At 38.8% G+C, this 24,310-nt stretch overlaps 1 protein-coding gene across 1 annotated transcript in view; it reads left to right on the forward strand.

The window, feature by feature from the left end:
• ITSN1 (intersectin 1) overlaps nt 1-24,310 on the forward strand; it is a 235,769-nt gene that overhangs the window by 73,296 nt on the left and 138,163 nt on the right. Inside the window, 5 exon segments of the mRNA XM_036850123.1 lie at nt 3,840-4,000; nt 13,200-13,379; nt 14,864-14,960; nt 18,400-18,500; nt 22,900-22,963. Coding sequence (XP_036706018.1) covers nt 3,840-4,000; nt 13,200-13,379; nt 14,864-14,960; nt 18,400-18,500; nt 22,900-22,963 — 603 coding nt within the window.

Consider the following 24,310-nt stretch of genomic DNA (forward strand, 5'->3'; position numbering starts at 1 on the left):
GCACGGATTCCATCCCTGGTTGGGGAACTAAGATCTCGCATGCTGCGTGATGACGAAAAAAAAAAAAAAATTTGGTAAAAGAAAGAAAGCTCACCATTTCATTTTATTGATTTAGCTTCCTTTATAAAACCGGAAAAACAGTACAAAAATAAAGCAGCCAGAGACCAGTCTCAATTATGATCGTAGACACAGAAAATCAAAACAAAATCTTAGTAAACAGAATTCCACAATGTACAAAAACTATGACCAACTTGAGTTTATGCCAGGGGTGCAAGATTGGTTCAGAATCAAGGAATTCCCTCAACATTATTATATCAGGAGCTAAAAGGAAAAAGAAAATGTGCGATCAGATCAGCAGATGCTGACTAAGCATTTGATAATAAGTATAGTAACCATTTCTAATAAGTAGAAAAGGGAACTGCTTAAATATGTCAGATTACTTTTTAAAAATCAGTACCAAATATTATTCTAAACAATGAAACACTGTAGTCATTTTTTTTTTAAAGCCATTAAATTTAAACTCAAAACCAAGCAGGGATGCTCACTTAGTAATGTCATAGAGGCAGTAAGACCAATAAGAAAGAGGAATGGTGGGGACTTCCCTGGTGGCACAGTGGTTAAGACTCTGAGCTCCCAATGTAGGGGGCCCAGGTTTGATCCCTGGTCAGGGAACTAGATCCCACATGCTGCAACTAAGGAGCCCACGTGCCGCAACTAAGACCCGGCGCAACTAAATAAATAGAAGTAAATAAATATTTATTTATTTACCAAAAAAAGGAGGAATGGTATAAATATTAGAAACGAAAGTTAACTCTCTTTTTTGCTAGTTATGTGATTGTGTAAGATTCACAGAAGTTTGGTAAGATGGCTCAATACACCCAGCATAAATGATTATTAAAAGCAAAATTCTTCTCTATGCTTGAAATAAGCACCTAAATATGGAAATGGGGGACATGTTCTATTTAAAAGAGTGACAGAAATGATAAAATTCCTAAGAACACATTTAACAAGAAAAGTAGTTACTTATATGAAGGAAGTGATATAATCTTATTAAAGGAAATATTAGTAGAACTGAACATACTATTTTCTTTGAACAAACTATCATAAAAATGTCAGTTCTCTAAAAATTCATGTATCTAATGCAGTTCCATCTTGATTTTCATTAGAGTTGTTTGTAGAATAGATAAATTAAAAGTTCATAGGGAAAAAGAAACGTCTGTGAATGGCCAAACAAGTTTTTTTTTTTTAAGTTTTTATTGGAGTATAGTTGATTTACAATGTTGTGTTGGTTTCAGGTGTACAGCAAAGTGAATCAGTTATACATATAAATATATCCACTCTTTTTTAGATTCTTTCCCCATATAGGTCATTACAGAGTATTGAGTGGAGTTCCTGTGCTATACAGTAGGTCCTTATTAGTTATCTATTTTATATATAGTAGTATATATGTGTCAATTCCAATCTTCCAATTTATTCCCCCCCCGCCCTTACGCCCTGGTAACCATAATTTTGTTTTCTACATCTGTGACTATTTCTGTTTTGTAGATAAGTTCATTTGTACCCTTTTTTTAGATTCCACATATAAGCAATATCACATGATATTTGTCTTTCTCTGTCTGACTTACTTTACTCAGTATGACAATCTCTAGGGCCATCCAACAAGATTTTTTTAAAAAAGCCTTGCCAGATACCAGAACATACCATAGAGTCAGTGGGATCAGATTCTTTTTTTTTTTTAATTTTATAGCTACTTTTATTTTTATTTATTTATTTATTTTTGGCTGTGCTGGGTCTTCGGTTCGTGCGAGGGCTTTCTCCAGTTGCAGCAAGCGGGGGCCACTCTTCATCGCGGTGCGCGGGCCTTTCACCATCGCGGCCCCTCCCGTTGCGGGGCACAGGCTCCAGACGCGCAGGCTCAGCAGCTGTGGCTCACGGGCCCAGCCGCTCCACGGCATGTGGGATCTTCCCAGACCAGGGCTCGAACCCGTGTCCCCTGCATTAGCAGGCAGATTCTCAACCACTGCGCCACCAGGGAAGCCCGGGATCAGATTCTTGTCACATTGACCTGGGAATTGTTCAGTCAGAGTAGATAATCCAGAAATAGATCTCATTTCATATGGACATTTACTAAACCACAAAAATATTTTTTTTTTGCTTCAATGAGAAGAGGATGGATTGGTTAATAAACATTGCTGGGAACCCTAGGTATCCACCTGAAGGAAATCTGGTTGAACCCTGGGGTAACATACCACACACATACATGCAATTACAATTGGTTTAAAGATTGAAATGTAATAAAGTAATACCATCTTAGAAAAGAAAGCTATGTGATAAAAGAAATATTTTACACATATAAAACTGTAGAATTTCTGTATGCTAAAGATATTACACACAAAATGGACAAGTTTTAAAAAATCTTTCGACAACTGACAGATAAACAGTTGATATGTAATATACAATGAGCGCTTTTAAACTGACAAGGAAAAGACATGCAGTCCATCAGAAAACTTGGCAAAGGATGTGAATGAGCAATTCATGGAAGCACGAGTCCAAATGCACAAGAAACATGGCAAGCGATGCTCAAGGCCACTAGAAGTGAGTGAAATTCACACTCCACTGGTGTGGTTTGCTGAAGGCGGTCATTGACCACAGGAGGCCTGGGGCACTCCTATCTGAGGCAGAAGGGTGGTTTTTGTAGCCATGGGGTTCCCTTTATGACTTTATGACCTTTAAAATTTTTCTGAAGAACAGTGTTGACTTTTACAATTCTTAACATTTTTAAAGATTTTTAATCTTTGTTGTATTATTATACTTTTTATTGTGCTTCATGTTTTCTTACTTTGAGTTAACTCTAGAAATGTAGGGTTATTTTCTATGTAGCTTAATTTTCTTTTGCGAACACTATCTGTATGTGGCTCATTTAAAACATGGCCAATGACGGCATTGTAATTGGAGTAGCTGGTCTTAACATTTGAAGTTTCAAATAAAACTTTTCTTAAGAAAGGTTTAAAAAATAAATCCTTATGCCCTTAAAATCTAGACTTCAACAAATGAAATCTGAGTGAACATTTTTTGTCAGAAGAGGTTAAATCATGAATATGCAGTTTCAGTTAGCAAAAATGTAGTTTCCAGTTGCAAGTACAAACCCCTTTCTTTTTCTTACTCTTATTTGAGAGAAATGCTTTACATAATAGCTCATTGGAAGTTGACATGACCATTTGTTTGAGTACCACTTTCAAATAGTAAGTGCGTTTGTAAGGTCATTTAATGAATTTCCAGAGCTTTGAAAATATGCTAGTATTAATAGTATAGTAGAGCATAGTATGTCACATCCCCATGGTGAGGTTTGTAGAACCCCACAGAGGAGTTGATGCAATCTAATCAAGTATCTAGAAATAAACTCTGTTTCTAAGTACTTTTTTCCTCCTAATAGCTTTATTGTCACATAATTCACACAACAGAAGTCAGTTTTAAAGTGTATAGTTCATTGGTTTTTAGTCTTTCCAGAATTGTGCAACCATCACCACCACCCAGTTTAGAACATTTTTATCACTCCAAAAAGAAACCCCATTTGATGTCCATGGTATATATCCTGACATTCAGACTGAAAATTACCTTGTGTATCATAAAAGTAGAGAGTAACACAATAAAACATATTTCATATTTGTATAAAACCTTGTCCGTTTTTCCCTACAGCTTGGTAAACAAGTTTTGTTTTGTTTCGTTTTCCCCGTGACCAAGGGAGCCGATTATTTAGTTTTTGTGTGGGTGGGAGTGGTGGTTTGGGAAAGGTTCTTTTAAGGTCACAGTCATTCTAAGCCCATGCTGTTGGTTTGCAGGGCGCTCGCTGATATGAATAATGATGGAAGAATGGATCCAGTGGAGTTTTCCATAGCTATGAAACTCATCAAACTGAAGCTACAAGGCTATCAGCTCCCCGCCGCACTTCCCCCTGTCATGAAACAGCAACCACTTGCTATTTCTAGTGCACCAGCCTTTGGTGAGTCTGAAAAGGAATTGGTTCCTAAACTTCATTACATGTTTTTAAAATAAATATTTCCCTTCTCCCACCCTCCCCTCTCAGTTTGTAGTACTGTGAAATTCTAGGAGGCATTCTGTCTGAAAAATGATGGCCCTGTGCAAAAACATAATGATGGAAGGGAAGAAGCATGGTCACATTCTAACCCTGGGATGAGAGTAATCAAAATGAAAGCAAATAAATAAATTTTACAGCTTACATCTCAACCAATACAAAGGCCTGGGATGAATAATAAAAATAACCTGAATTGGGGGCTAACTCCATACCGTACAATATATGAATTAATCATCCCACTGTAACAAGTTTGATATCTTTGAGTCATTGGCTTATGAGAAATTAGACTGAGATTTAATTTTGTACTTTATAAAAATGTAGAGTAAGTTCTAGTCATATAAATCTCATTGCAGGATGCATGTGTGTGTAATCTGTGAGGTGTAGTGGCCTCTGTTACGTTTCACAGGACTCAGCTATCCAATTGATTTCTATAACAATGCAGAATAAAACTCAGGTCACTTTGAAATTAAGATTAATCTTTTTTTTTTTTAAACATCTTTATTGGAGTATAATTGCTTTACAATGGTGTGTTAGTTTCTGCTTTATAACAAAGTGAATCAGCTATACATATACATATACATATATCCCCATATCTCCTCCCTCTTGCATCTCCCTCCCACCTGCATCTCCCTCCCACCCTCCCTATCCCACCCCTCTAGGTGGTTGCAAAGCACCGAGCTGATCTCCCTGTGCTATGCGGCTGCTTCCCACTAGCTATCTGTTTTGCGTTTGGTAGTATATATTAGTCCATGCCACTCTCTCACTTCGTCCCAGCTTACCCTTCCCCCTCCCCATGTCCTCAAGTCCATTCTCTGCATCTGTGTCTTTATTCTGGTCCTGCCCTTAGGTTCTTCATAACCTTTTTTTTTCTTTTAAGAGTCCATATATATGTGTTAGCATACAGTATTTGTTTTTCTCTTTCTGACTTACTTCACTCTGTATGACAGACTCTAGATCCATCCACCTCACTACAGATAACTCAATTTCGTTTCTTTTTATGGCTGAGTAATATTCCATTGTATATATATGTGCCACATCTTCTTTATCCATTCAAGATTAATCTTTTTTGATTCATTTAAAAACTAGCTCCCCTGCCTTTTTGTATTGGGGTGGGGGAGAGGATATCTATAAACTTCAGCCTCCAGTGACTCACATATGCCAAAGATTTTCAAGGAAATTCATATTATATATTTTTAAAATGATTTATGAACATTACCCACCAAAAGAAATAAATTTTTCCCTCTTGGGAAGATACCACCCATTACCCTCTAACCTGAGAATCAGAGCCCTAGATTCTACCTTTACTATTAAACTCAACCTTGAAATTGAGCTTGATTAACTTTTCTGTGTCTTAGTTTCTTCACTTTAATATAAAGTACAAAGTTTACCATATGTATTCATTCTCTCACCTTGTAGAAATGATCACTCTTAATTTAAATTTGGTTCTCACCCTTTAAAAAATTGTAGATGGAAAAGTGATTGAAAACAGTTTTGAGAAACAAACATGTTTTCCTCATAAAATATATTATAATCTGATTTTCCCGTCTTATTTTCTGGTGGGAAAAATTGGAGAAAATGTGTATTGTCTTGTGACATTTTGTAACATGGCTTTCTCAGGAAAAAGACCACTTTCAATTGTAATATTTCCTCAGATAGTTCAGTATGGGTGTGAGGGCCATTATTAGTTCAGTATTGTGTTGATCCTATGTGATTTCTTAAAGGAGCTTATCAAACATTTTAAGGATTCTAAATGGAAAACATGAATAAAACACTCTAAAGTATTAGCAATCTACCATACTTAGAGTCCTCAGTTTTCAGTTGCAATGGGCAAGTAGTCATTTAGGATTATAATTAACATAAGTTTCTTATTCTCTCACCTCCTTAGTACTATAGCCAAATACCATTTAATTTATAGAAAGCTTATCTTTATGGTTCTGTTTACTTGCTTTATTATACATCTGAAGGTAACACTTAAATTGGGCAAATACACCAAAGCTACAGGAATCTTTTCCTGGCTTTCAATTTGTTGCCACCATTTTAGTCCTGCAGATGGTAAAGCATCTCCTATTGGCAAGGATTTCCCGGCGAGGTCCCAGCAATCCCGGTTAAGTGCAGTGTCTTCCTCCTTTGGAAGGTCTTTTTATGTTTAAAGTAGACTAATTGTGAGAACAGACAGAAGGTATTTGCAGGTTGCTTTACCAGCATGAATCTTGTTTTTCTGGCTTAAAATCTCAGAGACTGCTAAATTATTCTATAAGAAGGTAAGCTTTAATACAGAGATTAACCTCATAGTTGTTGGTGAAGTGTCTTTAAAATTTCTATATAAGATGCAAACCTGTTTTGTTGCTGTAATGCTTATTTTTCTGTATTTGTTTACACATTAAATTGTTACAAAGCAACAACAACAACAACAAATGAAATCAAAGGTGCAGATTGTCAGGGAAAAAGGAACAAACTTGCAGTGTCCTGCTGCATCTTCTGTTTCTTTCTTGCTCTTATTGGATTCTTGACCTTTCACATTGTCATATACTTCCTTTTGAAAGGTTTTGTGTTTCCAGAGCATCTTTGTGTTTCCTTGTGCTCCTTTTCTTTACGGTATTAAGAAATATGTATTTTATTCACAGTATTGAGGCAATTGGCCGTATTAAGTTTTTGGTTTTTTTTTTGGCCACGCCACGTAGCACATGGGATCTTAGTTCCCGGACCAGGGATCGAACCCTCACCCCCTGCATTGGAAGTGCCGAGTCTTAACCACTGGACTGCCAGGGAAGTCCTAAGTTATTTCTTAGAACAAAATGCCACAGGAAAAAAAAACCCATTGTTATCCCAATTTAAAACATAATTCCATAAAAAGCTGTCTTTTAGTCAGATGTTTTTCTTAAAAATTAAACGGTAATTAGCTAAAATCACCAACAGTTCTGATTTCTTCTGTGTTCTCACCCTAGACTTTAATTATTTAGGTTGATTTAAAGATTACAGTAATCAGATCCAACATCTGATTCATGGGAAAGTTCTTAGACAGTTTAAACAAAACACAAAAATTGTGGATAGAGTTTCCTTCTCTCCTCTTCATCCTGATATATCTGATGACAGGGAGTAAAGTGAAGGAGGTTTGGGAGGGGACAGTCAATAGTCATTCAGGTTGTCTCTGATACAATTAATGATAAGCTGAGATAAATGAATGCTATGCTTTTACTTAATAGGTTCACTATTAAAAACAAACTATGCATTGCCTTTCTTTTGGTGAGGTTGAGCCGCAAGTCTGGATATTTTAAGGGGAAAGGTACAGGTTTTGGGTTAGGCAAGTAGGACCGTGATCCAAGAGAAGAAGGAAAACTCAAGAAGTCACGTGAGAGCAAAGGCTAGGAGGAGCAGAGGTAAGCGGCGCCACAGGCTCCAAGGGACCAGGGCCCCTGTTGGTCTTGTGCATCGTGTGTTCACGGTTCCTAGTCCTCAGTTAACCAGCTTATTTAAAAGTGGACGTTACTCTGAATCTCTGAAGGGCCCTGTAGCCAGCATTTGGTCGAAACCCAAAACAGCTAAAGGGTGTTTGGTTTTCTTTTGGCCTCCCTTCCGGGGCTGCAAGAAGAAACCTCGGAGTGGAGAAAGGGTCAGATAACCACCGGCATCCCATTGCCTCTTTTTCCCTCAAACCCGGGTGTCAGTAATTCTTCCTCTGACATGTAATATGTCTCCTCTTATTCCATCCTGCTATAGGAACTTCAACTCTAGGGTTATTGCCGATTTATTTTCAGGAGGGGTGGCCTCACTGCCCAGAGGGTTTTACAGTCAGCTGAGTAACCTGCCCCGGCCTCTAAGGGAAGCTGGGATTTCTTGGCTGCCCTCCTGCCAGTCAGACCTTAGCTCTTCCCCCCACCCCGGCTTCTCCACTGCTTTCTCTCCCCTCATTCTCGTCATGTCACCCTTCTCAGTAAACTGTTTTCAAGAAGATAAATCATGAGGGAATTATAGAAAATAAAGAGAAGTTAAAAGTACATGGTCTTAATCCACTTTGCCCAAGTTTACTCAAAGATCGGGCCTTTGCCAAGGTAATTTTTTTTTCCTTCTTCTAGCTACTTGAGAACATAATTTATTACTATTATCATTATTTTCTAATTAATATTAGATATTATCTGACCATGGGTTTCCTAGCCCTGTGGTCTGTCTTTACATATAGTGTTTTATCTGGTCACAACAGTAATCCTAAAAGTGTGCAGAGATTATTGGCTCTCTTATACAAACGAGACACCTGAGATTCCAAGAAGTTGAACAGTTTGCTTGAGACCATGTTTCTGAAAGGGAGGTAGAGCCTGTTCAAACTCAGATTTCCTAAAAAGGCTCTTGGTTTCCTTATTTCCTTCTCTCTTCCCACCTTCCTTATCACCAAATCATGAGGGTGACATGGGGCATCATCACTCTTCCAAGGTTAATGCAAATGTTAACACACTGTGGAATTAAGGCTGGCTAGGGGTTGAATAATCATTTTTGTTAAGAAGAGGAAAATGGGGTGCAGTGATATTGTGATTTGCCTAAGGGTACCCAGCTGTGTTTAAGGACATTCTGTGAGTATGCCTCTTACCTTCTTCCTTCAGTGTATTTGCACACAGCATCATTCTTCTTTTACTCTGGACTCAACCGTTTCAGGGGGAGGTGGTTGTTTTTGTTTTTGCCAGAGTCCATGGTTTTATTAAGTCAAACCAATCAATATTTTTAAGCCCTGATTGTGTGTCCTAGTTGCTGGGAAGATGGTGGTGAGCAAGACATCGTGGCTCCTGTTGCTATGGAGCTTGTTGACAAGTTGGGGGAAGCAAACAGATAGACAATTCCATAAAACGGGGTAATATGATAGAGACAAATAGGACCCGGTGGTTAGGGGAGAATTTTCTGAGGAGATAACTTTTGAGCTGACTTAGGCAGGAGAGCCTAGTGAGGGGAGAAGACCCCCAGGCAAAAGCAACAGGTCCTAAGGCAAAGCTTGGTGTGTGGGAGGAACAAAAATGAGATACTTCAGTTGTAGCTGAAATAGCCTTAGGACTTAAGGTCAGGGAGGTAAGGCTGGAGCCAGGTGGTTTGGGGCCTGATAAAACCACTAAAGAGTTAGCATTTTTTTCTAAGTGCAGTTGAAAGCTTTTAAGCAGGGGTGTGCCATGGTTGATAGACACTTAGAAAAAAAAAATCTGTGTTATCTGAAGACTATTTTTATTTCTTTGTTATTTTTTGTTTGTTGTTTTGTCATTTGTGTTATCTGAAGACTGGATTGCAGGGGGACAAGAGTAAAATCAGGGAAATCAGTAAGGAGGCTTTTCCCATAGGCAAGAGATTATGGTAATTTAGATCTGGGTGGTGATAATAAATGTGGAAGATAGGGTAGAACTAGATTCACGATATCCTGTATTGTGGAGAAAAAAATAAATCAGATTTTGACCATTTTAAGTTTGAGGGGCCTCGTTGATTTCCAAGTCGAGATGTGAAGGAGGCAGGTGAATCTGTTTGTCTGCAACTCGGGAGGGATCCGTCAGTTCCCGGTGAGTTTGGGTGCGGGTGGCATTGAAAGCCCCGGGGCTGGATACGGAATCTTAGAGAGAAGTGAGAAGATTTCAATCTTAAATGGAACCAGAGGATATAAAATGGAGAATCTCATGTGTGGGTCCTCAGGAAAATGAAACTTAAGGACCAAGGGACTGGTTAGGCATTTACAGAAAATCGAAACTGATCCCTTGACTAATGAACATCCTGCAAGAGTCTCTTCTCCTCCTCAAGCCAATGAACTTGCTCCTAGGACTCTAACTGAATTCCCTCCTCTTTGTGATCCTTGCCCATAAATCCAGCCCACCCCAAAGCCTCAAAGGACTCACTTGTAGCTTGCTGTAGTTGGCGTGTCCAGAATTGCAATTCTTGGGACTTCCCTGGTGGTCCAATGGTTAAGATTACACGCTTCCAACGCAGGGGGCGCAGGGTCGATCCCTGGTTGGGGAACTAAGATCCCACATGCCGCGCGGCGCACCCCCCCCCCCCCCGCAAAAAAAAAAGGCATATCAGAATTGCAGTTCTTCTGCTATTCCTGCATAAACTCAACTTCTGGTAATTCAAGTTTGCTTCAGTTTTCCTCTTTACTTAGGTTGACAAAGGGTAGCTTTAGAGTAGGCGGAAGACCTAGGACCAGGCCTTGGCGGTCTGTGACATTTAAAGCTCTAGTGAAAGGGAAGAAGCCAGAAACAGAGTGAAGTGGGAGGAAGTTGGTGTCCTAGTAGCCAAGGAAAAGTGTTTCGGAGGGGAGTGCCCCATTGTTCAAGTTGCTTCTGAGGAACTGAGTAAGAATAGGACAGAAAAGTGATTGGATTTGGCAAGACGAGCTTGGACCTCACCTTGACGAACCGTTTCCTTGGAGTGGTAGGGACGGGAGCCTGCTGGAGGCTTGGAAGAGGGGAGGGTTTAAGTGTAAGGAGGAGCATGTCAGCTGAAGAATGGTGTGTTTATGGGGGGAAGTGCCTCCGTCAGTGGTTGAGGAGAGAGGGTAAAACTTCAAGAATTGAGACTTAGCCCCGTCAAGAGGGATGGCATCTAAAACATAGCCTCTGGTAGGTGAGTTTATTTAGAAGTATTCAGAAAACACTCATTCATTCAGAAGAGACAGTCAGTTGGTAAAAGGATGATAGTCTTTGCAGTGGCAATTTAGGAGCTGAGTAGGTAACTTAAAATGGAAAAATTATGATGTTAGAGAATAAGAATAAGAAGACCTGCAAGATCTGGTCCCTGTGAACGCTCAGCACTGGCCCAACAAGGCTGCCTTTGGGGACAGGATCTCACACTGAGGAGAAGTGCCTGGGAGTGGAATACAAATTAAGCAGGGCACCGACACAGAGACAGAAGGAGGAGAAAGTCCAGGCCAAAGTGGGGGAGGAGAACGAGCCTGGAAATCCCAGGAGTCAAGGCTCATGTCAAAACGAGCATCAGGCAAGGTCAAATCCCACACAAGGTTATTATTAGAAAAAAGAGGATGAAGAGCCGAGTAACACCCCTGTGGACAATGACAGCACACCCGTAACCTACTATTTCAAAACAAGCTGAAAGGTACTAAGAAAATGATGCGAGTCATGAAAGACTAACATAGATCAGAATTTTAAAGCCCCAGAAATCAGGTGACCACTCAGGAAAGAATGAGACATAAAAGAAAAAGTCATTTCAGAAATGAAGAGTGAGCCAGAAGCAACACAAGAGAGACTGTCTGAAAGGAAATAGAAGGTAAAAAGAGGAAGATTTCAAACATTAAAAGGAAATGAAAAAAGAGATACAGAGAATTTGAGGAAAAGCGGCAAATGTTGAAGGCAAAGAGAATTGAGTAGGTTAGCTGGGGTCTCTGAAGAAGAAAACCAAAGCAAGGGAACAGAACAAATGGCAAAAACTAGTTCAAGACGGCTTTCTTGACATAAACGGTTTGAAGCTAAATTTGAACGAATATATACAGTATGTGCCCGAGAAGATCGACCTGGAAAGATCAACACTAAGATACATTCTAGTAAGACAAAAAATCATTTGGGCCCAAAGAAAAAGAAAACACATGGCTGATGAGAAAGAAAATTAGAATATCTTCGGACTTTTCTGCAGCAGTGCTTCATGCCAGAAGGAAATGGAGTGACATATTTAGGATTCTCAAGGAAAGAATCAGCCAAGAATTCTGTGTCCAGAAAAACCACACCAACCAATTTTCCAACTCTCCGGACACTAACTTTATATCTTATAATTAAATTCCATTCTGACGCTGACTCTGGTCGTTAGCGTCAGATTCCGCAGGTTTAAGGGTTTGGTCTCACAAGACTGCCCTCACTTCCGACTTGAGTCACGAGTAATGGGCCACAGGGTACCCATGCTCCGTCTGACTTGACTACAAAACCAGAGGGTCCCACAAACTCTTCTCCCCTTTTCTGTAATTTGCTAGAACAGCTCACCAAACTTAGGGGAACATTTACTTACATTCGCTGGTTTGTTATAAAGCATATTATAAAGGATACAGATGAACAGGCAGACGGAGAGGTGCATAGTGTAAGGTCCGGACGGGTCCTGAGTGCAGGAGCTTCTGTCCCTGTGGAGTTGGGGAGCGCCACCCTCCCAGCATGTGGATTTGTTCACCAGCCTAGAAGCTCTCCAAACCTTGGCATGTAGGAGTTGTTATGGAGGTTTCATTCTGCAGGCATAATTGATTAAATCGGGAGCACTTGATTAGCTCAGTCTCCGGCCCCTCTGCCTTCCCCTGAGGTCTGTGTGGAGGTGGAAGTTGGGTGGGGCTGAAAGTTCCAACCCTCTAATCATGCCGTGATCTTTCCCATGACCAGCTTCCATCCTGCAGCTATTTAGGGGTCCCCAGCCATCAGTCACCGCATCAAACACACAAAGATACTCTTACCACCCTAGAGATTCCAAGGATCTTAAAAGCTCTGTGTCAGGAACCAGGGACTGAGACCAAATATTTTGGCAAAAGATGTTCCTATCAGTCAGGAAATTAAAAGGGTTTTAGGAGCTCTGCCAGGAATCAAGACCTGGCGGACAAAGACCAGATACATATTTCTTATTATATCACAAGTTAGGATAGAGAAACTAGAAGAATAGAAACATCTATTTTAGTTTCTATCGTTTCTTCATTTTTTGGTTAGAATACTTCTATAAAGAGAAACTTTCTCATCAAATATTTGATTACTCTGAGGTTCAGTATATAAAAGAAAGGCAGGATAAATGTTTATTTTCTGCCTTTATTTACTAGTTTTCAAAATAAATTGATTGCCTGTGGTGACCAATTAGGATTAAAAAAAAAATCATTGTGAATTTATGAATTGATTTCTCTTTGGTGGCTTTCAGTCCACTGCAGTTATTATTCTTATTGATCCTCAACTTCGGCCAGTAGATCCTTCTTTAAGTTGGGTCTTGAGCCCTTTTGATATGATCCTTGACAATTTTTACTACTCTTCAGAATGATTAATCTGAATTCATATTTTAAATGGAACTATGTTACAACTGGAAAGGGATTTTCTTCTCCATGCAGTCCTGGGTTAATTATCATTGAATGCTGAAATGTGGTTCCATGTGAATTTTGTTGGGATTTTTCCCTTCATAGGTATGGGAGGTATCGCCAGCATGCCACCGCTGACCGCTGTTGCTCCAGTGCCAATGGGTTCCATTCCCGTTGTCGGAATGTCTCCCCCGCTAGTATCCTCTGTTCCTGCAGCAGGAGTGCCTCCTCTGGCTAACGGGACGCCCCCTGTCATACAGCCTCTGCCTGCATTTGCTCATCCTGGTACGTGACCTGCTGAAGCCACAGGCTGAACTTTTACCTGTATTTTACTCTTCATTCTCGTTAAGTTTTCTGTCTTCATGTTCTGATTATATTTAAATGGTATTTTATTCCAGAAGAAATCATCTTCATTTTTTCTTTTGTTTCATTTAATGTCTCATTTTGGGGATGAGCTAGGCTAGAGAGAGGGAAAGGAGAATGAAATTATGAAGCTTTGGGTGCCATTGTGCACAGAGGTGAACTCAACAGCTAAAACCAAGAGCATAATTTCCTTTCAAGGGCTTGATGAGAGCAGCTCAAGTTTGAACAGTATTTGAACACTTTTTATTTCCATGTATCAGTTACTACTTTTCTTCAGCTGCCATGAATTGCTAATAAACAAGCCAATCCCTTAGGAGTAGAATTGTGTGGGAGGAAAAAAAAGAACATTGCCTTTCTTTTTTTTGAGGAGGTGGAGTGAATCAGGCATAGAGGGGGAAGGAAGTCTATTGAATGGCTAAATATATTAAGGTTATAGTATTACATGCTTGCTTAATTGAGACTTTATTCAAAGTCTTTTTCCCTTTAGTTAAAGAAAAGCATAGTGTAGATGTAGATGGTCTTAGTCTAACAAATCAGAATGGATTCATATCAATATGGAAAGTTTTTTTTGTTTTTTAAGTACTTCGGATATGTCTGAATAAATTCGTAAGTGACTGACAGTGTGGGTTTGAGCCTTATATATGAATCTGCCTAGGCCCCTGCATTTATTACATCTGTCAGGATGTGTCTCTAAGTTATAGCCACAGAATCCAAATCGACCTCTAGTTTTTAAGATGTTCTTTTCACATGTAGTTTATCTTTCATAGGAGACCATGACTGCAGGTGTGATGGCAGCTGAGAAAATGCTTGTAATTATTTTTCCAGTAGTAGCAGTGAATCCACGCACTGTGTCTTGTTTTCTTGTGTGGCGAATGTTGCAAGACAGTAGGCAAGGTTGAAGGGAATGTTGGTTAAGGCGCAAAGTTTTTCTCCTGACACACAGCTAACCAGCCTGAATGAGACTCAGACACAAAAGCTGGCCCTTCTGGCATCACGTGTCATCTGGCCAAGACAAGTCTGTGACTTCTTGGCTCTTACATCTGGAACTAATACTTCAGCTTCTTCAGTGCAGTTACGAATATGCCAGCTATCTATTTAAGCTGTTACTTCTTTAACTATTGGAACAGAGCCTATAAAATGTGATACTAAGTGTTTAATGAAGAGTCAGATTTTATGGATGTAAACATTACTACCTAGTAAGGTGCTTTTCTGAAGGAACTAGTAAAACACTTTTGGCTAGAGGGCAGGAAGCAAGGAGGGACTAACTTTTTGAGTCTGGAATGGTAAGAAGGGAGGACTAATTTCTGCCTCAGATTTGATGACTATACATTTTAATTTTTATAAATAGGGAAACGTTTCTTACTTTTGTAAAATTAAAATTATTCAACATTTATTTATCTTTTCAGCAGCCACATTGCCAAAGAGTTCTTCCTTTAGTAGATCTGGTCCAGGGTCACAGTTAAACACTAAATTACAGAAGGCACAATCATTTGACGTGGCTAGGTAAGTTTGCTTGTTTTTTTAAATGGGTGGTTTGGTTAAGCCATTATCTGATTGACTCATATATTTGAAAGTGAATTAGCTCTGTGTTCTTTTGTCTTGTTTTAGTTTGCAGAATGCTAATAATTTTCTTAATTCTGGATAATGTTACTAGGTTTTATTATTTATTTGTTGTAAAGATGACAGAATCAAGAACACTACTTTTCCTTTGAAAGCTTTTCATGTTGATTTTTTTTAAAGAGGATGATAAATAGGTAGTAGTAAATGTTTAAAAAAATAGAACTCTAGGTATGAGGAAAAAAAGCGCATTAACTATTTTGTGTCAGTCATTTAAAAGTTTATGTATAAAAAATACTGTATGAAAATTAGAGCCAAAACTGGCTCTAATTTTATCTCAGAGAATCTTATGGAGTCTGTGTGGATTGTTAGTAAAACTTAAGATCAGTTTTTATGAAATGAGTTATTCAGGTTATGGGACAGTTGTTATTAAATCAAATATGTGGCTCAATTTTGGGTACAGCTTGCATGACCTGTTTGCTTCTGTTTTGGCCAATCTTGGTTCATATTATCTTTCATATTTTTATTTTACCCATTTTTTCCCCTTGCATACTGCTGTACTAAAATAAAAAATTAAGTCTCTTGATAAGCTGTCTCAAAGCTTTCCAAATGAAAAGGAGATGTAAATGAAGATGATTCCATCTTTTCTTGTTTCAGTCCTCTTTAGGAATCTTTCCTAAGTGAATTGAGTCATTTTTCCTCTTCAAAGAAAAGAGCATGTTGAATATAATTCAATAATTCATTGCCTTTTAAAAAATAATATAAAGAAAATCCATAAACTGAAAAACACTGTGCCAAATGCTTTATGCACATTAACTCATTTAATGCTCACCTTCTTCCCCATAAGATGACTATGATTTTCTCTGTGTTATAGATGAGGAGGAGCCCCAGAGACAGTAAGTGACTTGCCCAGGATAACTTAACTCCTAAGTGATAGGGCTGAGTTGAACTGAGATCTTTCTGATTTTAAGGCAGATGTTCTTAAAATTTGCCCTGAAAACTTCGGTTAATTGTGGTATTACAGGTATTTGTTCCATTTAATTAAGGTTTTACTTCTAGGATGCAGGAATATTTATTGAGTATCTGCTTTGACTCATTAATCCCATTTAACCCGCACAACCACCTGTAGGGTAGTAATTGGCTCCGAATTGTGAATGAAGAAACACCCAGAGAGGTTATATTTCTCACCCATAGTTTACAGCTTACTAAACAGCAGAGCTGAGATTTAAATTGAGATCATCTAACACCAAATTCCATGTTTTCTATTCTTTCTCCCATATCACGCTGAACTTTGAGTTTTCTCTGACTTTCCACAAGTGATTTTGAAATCTGTCTTAAAATTGACTTGTGACATTAAAATGAACAAACAGCCAGTATTAGCAACATTAATGCTATTAAAATGTTGGGTCTGCTCGCCCACGTGCAGTAAACCCAATCTACTGACACCAGGTTGTAAGGTGCCAGACAAGGAATCCGGAGCAGCTAATGCTCAAAAAACCTGAGCTCCCCAATGGGTTTTAAGGGAGCATTTTTAAAGGCAAGATGAGGGAAGGGAGTCGCAGGATGTGTGATCAGCTGTGTACTGTTCTCTGATTGGTTGATGGTGAGGTAACAGGGCAGTGCCACAGGGGTTAATGTTATCAATCCTTAGGCTCCAGCTTCCCTTCGGTGGAGTTCTAGCATCTGTAAAACAACTCAGGAATGTGCATCAGATACTGTTATCTAGGTACTTCAGGGAGGAACTAAAGATTCTGTGGCTGCCATATGGCTGACTGTTTACATTGTTACCAGTTCTCCTGGCCCAGTTGCTACTTTTGTCACTACACATTCATGTACTTTCAGTCATTAATTCTTGAGCCAGGCTTCTGTGACTCAGGGGAGGCCTGGGAGACTACAGCTTTTCTACAAACAAGAGGTAGGCTGAGAAAAAAAATAGAGACAGGCAGAGGATGTGAAGGGAGGGGTCTGTCCCCAGAAGGCCCCATAGGGTCCTGCTCAGTTATAAAAACACTGGGGTTTTTTTGGTAGTTACCTTTCAATAATTTAAGTTTCTAGCAAGTTTTTATAATGTGGCATCTAACTTTTTGGTTAATGCATTTTTAGGCCTATTTAAATTCTCAGGAATTTGGCAGAAAACTATGATTGGATAAGTGTAATCTTGAACACCTTCTGTGTAAGACCCTACATTCCTGGGGTGCAGGAGAGATATAATTAGCTTCTTGACAAATAGGCAAGAGTTGGAATCTGCAAAATATTAGTTTAAAATGAGAGAGTTGTTGCAGAAGTATGCACAGCAGATTAGAACTTGGTAAATGTTTTTATTAAGAAGTTTATAAAAATTGAAAAGATAAATTTTTATAGGTACTTTTCAAGTATTTAGGAGCTGTTTCTGTGCTTTGAGAAGTGTACATAGTAAGTATCAGTGCATAGGTAACATACATAAATGATGATTAAAAGGTCCAGTTCATGATTAAAATTTCACTGTAATCTGTGAGAAATAGGTATTTTTGTTGAAATGAAAGGAAATTGCAAATGGGGCATTAGTTGTAATCTGTCCTGGAAGTGGAGTGCCATTTTTACTGCCAGCTCAGCCATCGTGTTTAAATTGCCCAGTTGAAACATCTGGCTCTCAACAAGCCATGGGTACCAACCAGCATGATACTGTGTGGGAACTAATCTGAGGAACTGATCACCAAGGAGGTCTACACCCGAACTGGCTGCGAGCAAGGGGTTTCCTGAGGTCAGCTGCACATTGGCAAGGAAAGGTCAGCACTGGATCGCAGTCAGAAGCAGAGCTCCTTCCCATACTGCACTGCTGATTTGCCAACCACCCTGGGAATGTTCTCTTCTCTCTGGGAAACTCCATTTTGGGCATTTAAATTCTCAGAATGAAATAACTTCCTTTCATTAAGAAATACATTCTGTATTTTGGTGTAAAGAAAGTTAAACATTTTAAAGAATTAATACGTTTAAAAGTAGTTATTTGTTTTCTATCAGCATTGCTTTTTAAACCTAAAGAGGACTGTTCTAGAAGTTTAGAGAAGTCTGGTCATTACTGTATCACCTCCGTTCCAAGGAGATTTTCCATTCTTTTGTAGAACCTTTAAATTAGTAAATTGTCCATATAACTTGAACCAGCCACTTGGTCTGTCGTGTTTACCCTTGATTTGGAAAAAATAATGAGCTTACCTGGAGAGAAAGGTTTATAACCTTAAAAAATGGAAAAAATCATTATAGAAAATTCAGAAATAGTGATTAGGAAGTGAATAAAATGTTAAATCTAGTTTTCTAGAGAAGTTCTTAGTTTACTGTTTTTAGGGAACTTAAGTATGCTATTCTTCACTATTAATCCTTTTTTCCTCTCCTTCCTCTCTTTGCCCCACAGTGTTCCTCCGGCAGCTGAATGGGCTGTTCCTCAGCCATCCAGACTGAAATACAGACAGTTATTCAACAGTCACGACAAAACCATGAGTGGACACTTAACAGGTATTTACAAATAAGAATTAATGTAGTGAAACATGATCTTTGTTCTAAATGCACATTGTTTCTAGATGTTGGGCTGAAGATTTTCCAGATGTCTTCCTCTATTTACTGTACTTCTTTCTAAACAGGGTTTTCGTTGTTCCTCTTACAGTTCTCATCTACTGATAAGGCCATAGTTATTTTATTCTCCAGTGCCTCAGGCTTTTGCTTCTTGGTAAACAGAACCTAGACCAAGGATCCCCCAGCACCCCAAATGCCACTGTTGTGCAAATCAGCGCACTTGCAAAGAAACACTGCTGTGGACAAAACCTGGTTCACATTCTGAAGTTCAACTTAGTAGATGAACTTGAAACCGTCTACTCAAACAATCAGTGTTTATGGCAGGACGCAGGGTGAAAGTTAGTAAATGGTTGGGGAGTTTAGAACCTAGCTTTGCCACTAACCAGCTGGAGGTCACTTTACGTATTTGGATCTTATTTCTTCATGTATAAAAGGCCAGAGTTAAGGTATATGGTCTCTATGGATTTAAAAAAAGATTGTTGTCTACATTAGAAGGATTCAAAGGATTTTATGATACTATCCAGAAACCTTTCTAATAAGGGGTTAAACACTTAAAATTGATTAGAGAGTTATAAAGAAAAGCATAATTTTAATAAAGGAAAATAGAGATCTCCGATACAAACATTAAGTGTAAAAGGGGGGAAAATGTAACTGCTCTTTAACAAATATGAAAGGAGGGGAGAATGGGGTCATTTTCCTGGGGTGGAGAAGCAGTGATATTCAGCAGAAAACATTTTAAATTTCTGATTCTTACTATCTTTTTTTTTTTTCTATCACTTACAGTTGCAATTTTTACTTCCAAAAGAAAAATTCATCCTTGTTTAAAAATGTCAGGATTGGGTGAGACTTAGAAGGGTTCTGGTCTAACCTTGAACCCTATCCCAGTAAAGAATCTCAGCAGTCATTTCAAATAAGCGTATATTTGTATCTGAAAGGGCGAATTATAAGTATGCACAAATTCTCTGTATGCCTCTCTCACTCTGCTAAAGCAGTAGCTGTCACTTTTATACATAGCATGAAAAACCAGGCCAGCTTATATGGGCACTGAAGGAATATTCAAAGATATAGTTTTAAGTATTGTTTAACATGATTTGACACCAGTGTGTCATACAGACCCAGACCTTGTCAGTGAATCTGAAAACATTTTTCAAAGCACTTTTGGTGTTTGCTGGGAGTTACTTAAAATAGTATTCAGATGCGATGTTGATGCCGAAATTCTCTTTCCTTGGTAGGATGTGTTTTATGACCGAAGTATAGTATCAGGTAGAAGGTATATGACGCAGGAACTTAAATATTTAGAACTTTTAATATCTGAGGCAGAAAATAAAATTTGAAATATACTGGATGGATGAGCAGATTTTTGCTGCTGTTTAGCTGTATACTTATTACTATTTTGTCCTGGAAAGAATTTAAGGTGGGAATTTCATTTTCAAATCTTTGTATAGTCATGTCAAATAGAAAGAATAATTTATTCCAGTACATTTTAAAATAGGAGTAAATAAAAGACATTTAATTTGTTTTCCCTTTGTGAGGAATCAATATAGGGTCTGTTTTAGGCCAAATAAGACTGTTGATGGAAGCAGAGCAGGTTTGTTGAAATGAAATACAAAGATTATTTTCATGATCACAACTGTGAAAATAATTGTATGAATCCTCAACCCCCAAAGCAGTTACTCAATTCAGCTTAAGAATTGAGTAAGATTAAGAAGAATATCAAGAAAGTTGAGAAAAGTTCCCAGAATGGAAAGAGGCACAAGTGAAATATTTAGCAATGGCACAGTTTACCCCATTGATTACCTAGGTTGATTTCGCTGATACACCTGGTTAGGTGGGCACCCCCTTGTTCCTTCCCAACCTGATGTATATGCTACTGCACGCTCTTAAAAGAGACACTCTTATAAAAGAGAGAAGGAGTCCTTCTTTAATCTAAGTTATATAAGTAGCTCTAGAATTCTGGTAATGCTATTCTTGCTAGTTCTCTTCTCAAAGAGGTATTTTATTATCTCCTTGCATTCTGAAACAGTGCATATGTTATTTGGTTATTCATATGCTAATTACAAAATGCTAAAAGTCTTAGTCATTGTTTGAAGTAAAGCATTAACTTCATTTAATTGTCTCTGTTCTTTCCATTCAAGCTTCCCTACTCAAACATAGCTACCCACTGTAGGCTTTGTGAACATGAGATTTGTGTTTATTCCCTTAATGTTTCCTTATAAGCCAGTCTGCCTTTCATGAATGTAGGCTTCTACAGAATAGTTCTGTACACTCAGAGCTTGATTTTTATGTTGTCCTGTTACTATCTTTGCTGTTGCTGATCTAATTTAATGTTTCACAACCTTGTCTTAGGACTTAGAGTCAAGTATTAGAAATTGCAAAAGATAGTTGGGATCTTTTAGTGCAGGGGTCAACAGGCTTCTTCTATAAACAGCAAAATAATGTTTTCAGATTCACTGACAGTGCAGGTCTGGGTCTGTATGACACACTGGTGTCAAACCATGTTAAACAGTACTTAAAACTCTACCTTTAAATATTCCTTCAGTGCCCGTATAAGCTGGCCTGGGTTTTCATGCTATGTATAAAAGTGACAGCTACTGCTTTAGCAGAGTGAATGAGACATACAGAGAATTTGCATATACTTATAATTCGCCCTTTCAGATACAGAAACATTTTAGACTTGCAGTCATACACTGTCACTGCTCTTCAACTTTGCCATTGCAGTATGAAAGCAGCCGTATATCATGCTTAAATGAATGGGCATGGCTATGTTTCAATAAAACTTTATTTACAAAAACAGGTGGAGGGCTGGATATGACCTATAGACTGTGGTTTGCCAATCCCTGTTCTAGATCATTTTCCTCATTTCAGAGATAAAAGAACTTCCTAAAAGTAGTTTTGTTAATGTCACATGTCATTAGGGAGTGGAAGAGTCAGGACTGGAATCCATATGTCCTGATATCCAGGTCCAGGGCTAGTTCTTTTCATTTATTGTTACACTTTTTATTGAGTAGGTGAAATATGAACTTTCTTTTATATAGTTCTGAAGTGGGCAGAATTGTTACAAGTATAAATTAAAGCATTCACTAAACTTTTGCTAATTCTACTTTAATGCTGCCAACATTCTAAATACAATGTTAGAGACTAAATAAAATGATCAGTGAACTTTTCTCATTCCAATATACCACAGAACAAGCAAAATTTTGTACGTGGTCATCTTCCTAACACAGTTGCTACCACTTTCCGTTCCTTGGTCTTCCTGTCATCCTGGGACCACACCTTGGGTGTCAGTGATGGACATAAGACATTTGTCTCTCTCCTCCTGACACTAGTTTATGTAAACATTCAGATTCTTCCATTGTAGCCTTTCTGGTATCTAAGGCTAGTTTCATGCCAGAACTGAAGATATATACAAGTATTTTAAGAAGTGAGAGCTGATTTTGAGAAGAGAGTTGAAATTCCAGGAATTCTTCTTTATCACTAACCTAGGAAATGGCTGTGATATTGGCCACTTATACAACCTTGAGCAAGTTTTTTTTTGTTTAGTTTTGTTTTAGAGTCTGTATAATGAAATGAGTAGAAGAGTTCTCTCTAAAGTCCCTTCCTCCTCTAAGATTCTCTGAATCTTATCTGAATTTGTTAGTCATCATGGTGGAGGAAGCAGGTGGTGGCCAAGATGCTGAATTTAGAGAGAATAAGTTTCAGCTTTGTAAATAAAAACCTGATACGAATAGAGACGGTAACCTGGACAACAGGGCAGGTTATATTTTGAAACTCTAATCCTTTACATACTTATTCCTCATTAAACATCTATTTAACAAAAATTTATTGACTGTGTGCCAGGTGCTTTGTGTTTCTTGCCTTTTTCATTGGGGCTTAATTTCCTTTTTTAAAAAGCCCCTCAGGGGGGGCTTCCCTGGTGGCGCAGTGGTTGAGAATCTGCCTGCCAATGCAGGGGACACGGGTTCGAGCCCTGGTCTGGGAGGATCCCGCATGCCGCGGAGCAACTAGGCCCGTGAGCCACAATTACTGAACCTGCGCGTCTGGAGCCTGTGCTCCGCAATAAAAGAGGCCGCAATAATGAAAGGCCCGCGCACCGCGATGAAGAGTGGCCTCCACTTGCCGCAACTAGAGAAAGCCCTCGCACAGAAACGAAGACCCAACACAGCCATAAATAAATAAATAAATACAAATAAATAAAAATTGTAAAAAAAAAGCCCCTCGGGTAATAGCAAATATTGTTTAAAGCACTGTGATTGCATGAGATTGCATAGTACCTATGTGCAGAACACTGATCAGTGAAGATTTGCTGATTCATCTTTATATTTTTTTCCTGGTTTTTGTTTAGGTCCCCAAGCAAGAACTATTCTTATGCAGTCAAGTTTACCACAGGCTCAGCTGGCTTCAATATGGTAAGAAATGAAAAAGTTCCTTGGTTTGTAAAAAGTGGAAACTGTATTTCTTAAATTGATATGACTCATGGATCTTTAGATTAATACCGTTATTTCTAAGGGGGATATATGGAGTAGGCTTAATTTTCCAGTGAGTTGTTATGATTACCCCTCTTACTTTCCCCCCTTTTGATTATGAAAAATACAAAAGCAGAGCAATCAATATAATGAATTCTCAAGAACTCATAATACAGCCTAAGTAAGTCTCAACTCATGACTTGTCCTGGTTCTCCCCTCCTCCTTTCAATTATTTTAAGCCAAATCTCAGTCATTATATAATTTCCATCTGCAAATATTTCAGCTTGTATCTCCAAAAGACATAGGGATTTTTTCCCCACGTGACTGCAATACCAAAAGTCCACTTAAAACTTAATAGTAATTCTTATCATTAAGTTAATCAGATGGTGTTTAAATTCCTTAGATTGTCTCATAATTTTTTTATAGTTGATTTGTTCAAATCAGGACTGAAATAAATCTGTATTTTGTAACAATTGGTTGATACATCTTTTAAGTCTCCTTTAACCTATAAACTCCCCCTTGTCTTGTTCTCCACTCCTCCCCCACCCCACCCCGCAAAAAACCCCCAGATCATTTGTCCTATAGTTTATTATAGCCTAACTCTAGCTGATGGCACCCTTGTGGTGTTAATTCGTTCTCGTGCTTCCTGTAGATCGGTAATTAGATCTTTTTTTTTTTTTTTTTTAAATAAATTTATTTATTTATTTATTTATATTATTTTTGGCTGTGTTGGGTGTTTGGTGCTGTGTGCGGGGTTTCTCTAGTTGCAGCGAGCCGGGGCTACTCTTTGTTGCGGTGCATGGGCTTCTCATTGTCGTGGCTTCTCTTGTTGCGGAGCACGGACTCTAGGCACGCAGGCTTCAGTAGCTGTGGCACGTGAGCTCAGTAGTTGTGGCTTGCGGGCTCTAGAGCGCAGGCTCAGTAGTTGTGGCACATGGACTTAACTGCTCCACAGCATGTGGGATCTTCCCAGGCCAGGGCTCGAACCCGTGTCCCTTTCATTGGCAGGCGGATTCCTAACCGCTGTGCCACCAGGGAAGCCCCGGTAATTAGATCTTGAGCAGGGTTCTCCACCTCAGTGCTATTGCCGTTTTAGGCACGATGACTGCGGTGGAGGCCTGTCCTGTGGACTGTCGATTGTTAAGTAGCGTCTCTGGCCTATGCCTACTCCAGCAGCATGAGCCCCGCCTCCACTTGTGACAATCAGAAATGTCTCCAGACATTGACAGATGTTCTTTGCAGTACTAAATCAATCAGTGGTTGAGAACCACTCATCAGATTCAAGTTTGA

This window comes from Balaenoptera musculus, chromosome 4, assembly GCF_009873245.2.
Source record: "Balaenoptera musculus isolate JJ_BM4_2016_0621 chromosome 4, mBalMus1.pri.v3, whole genome shotgun sequence".
NCBI lineage: Eukaryota > Metazoa > Chordata > Mammalia > Artiodactyla > Balaenopteridae > Balaenoptera > Balaenoptera musculus.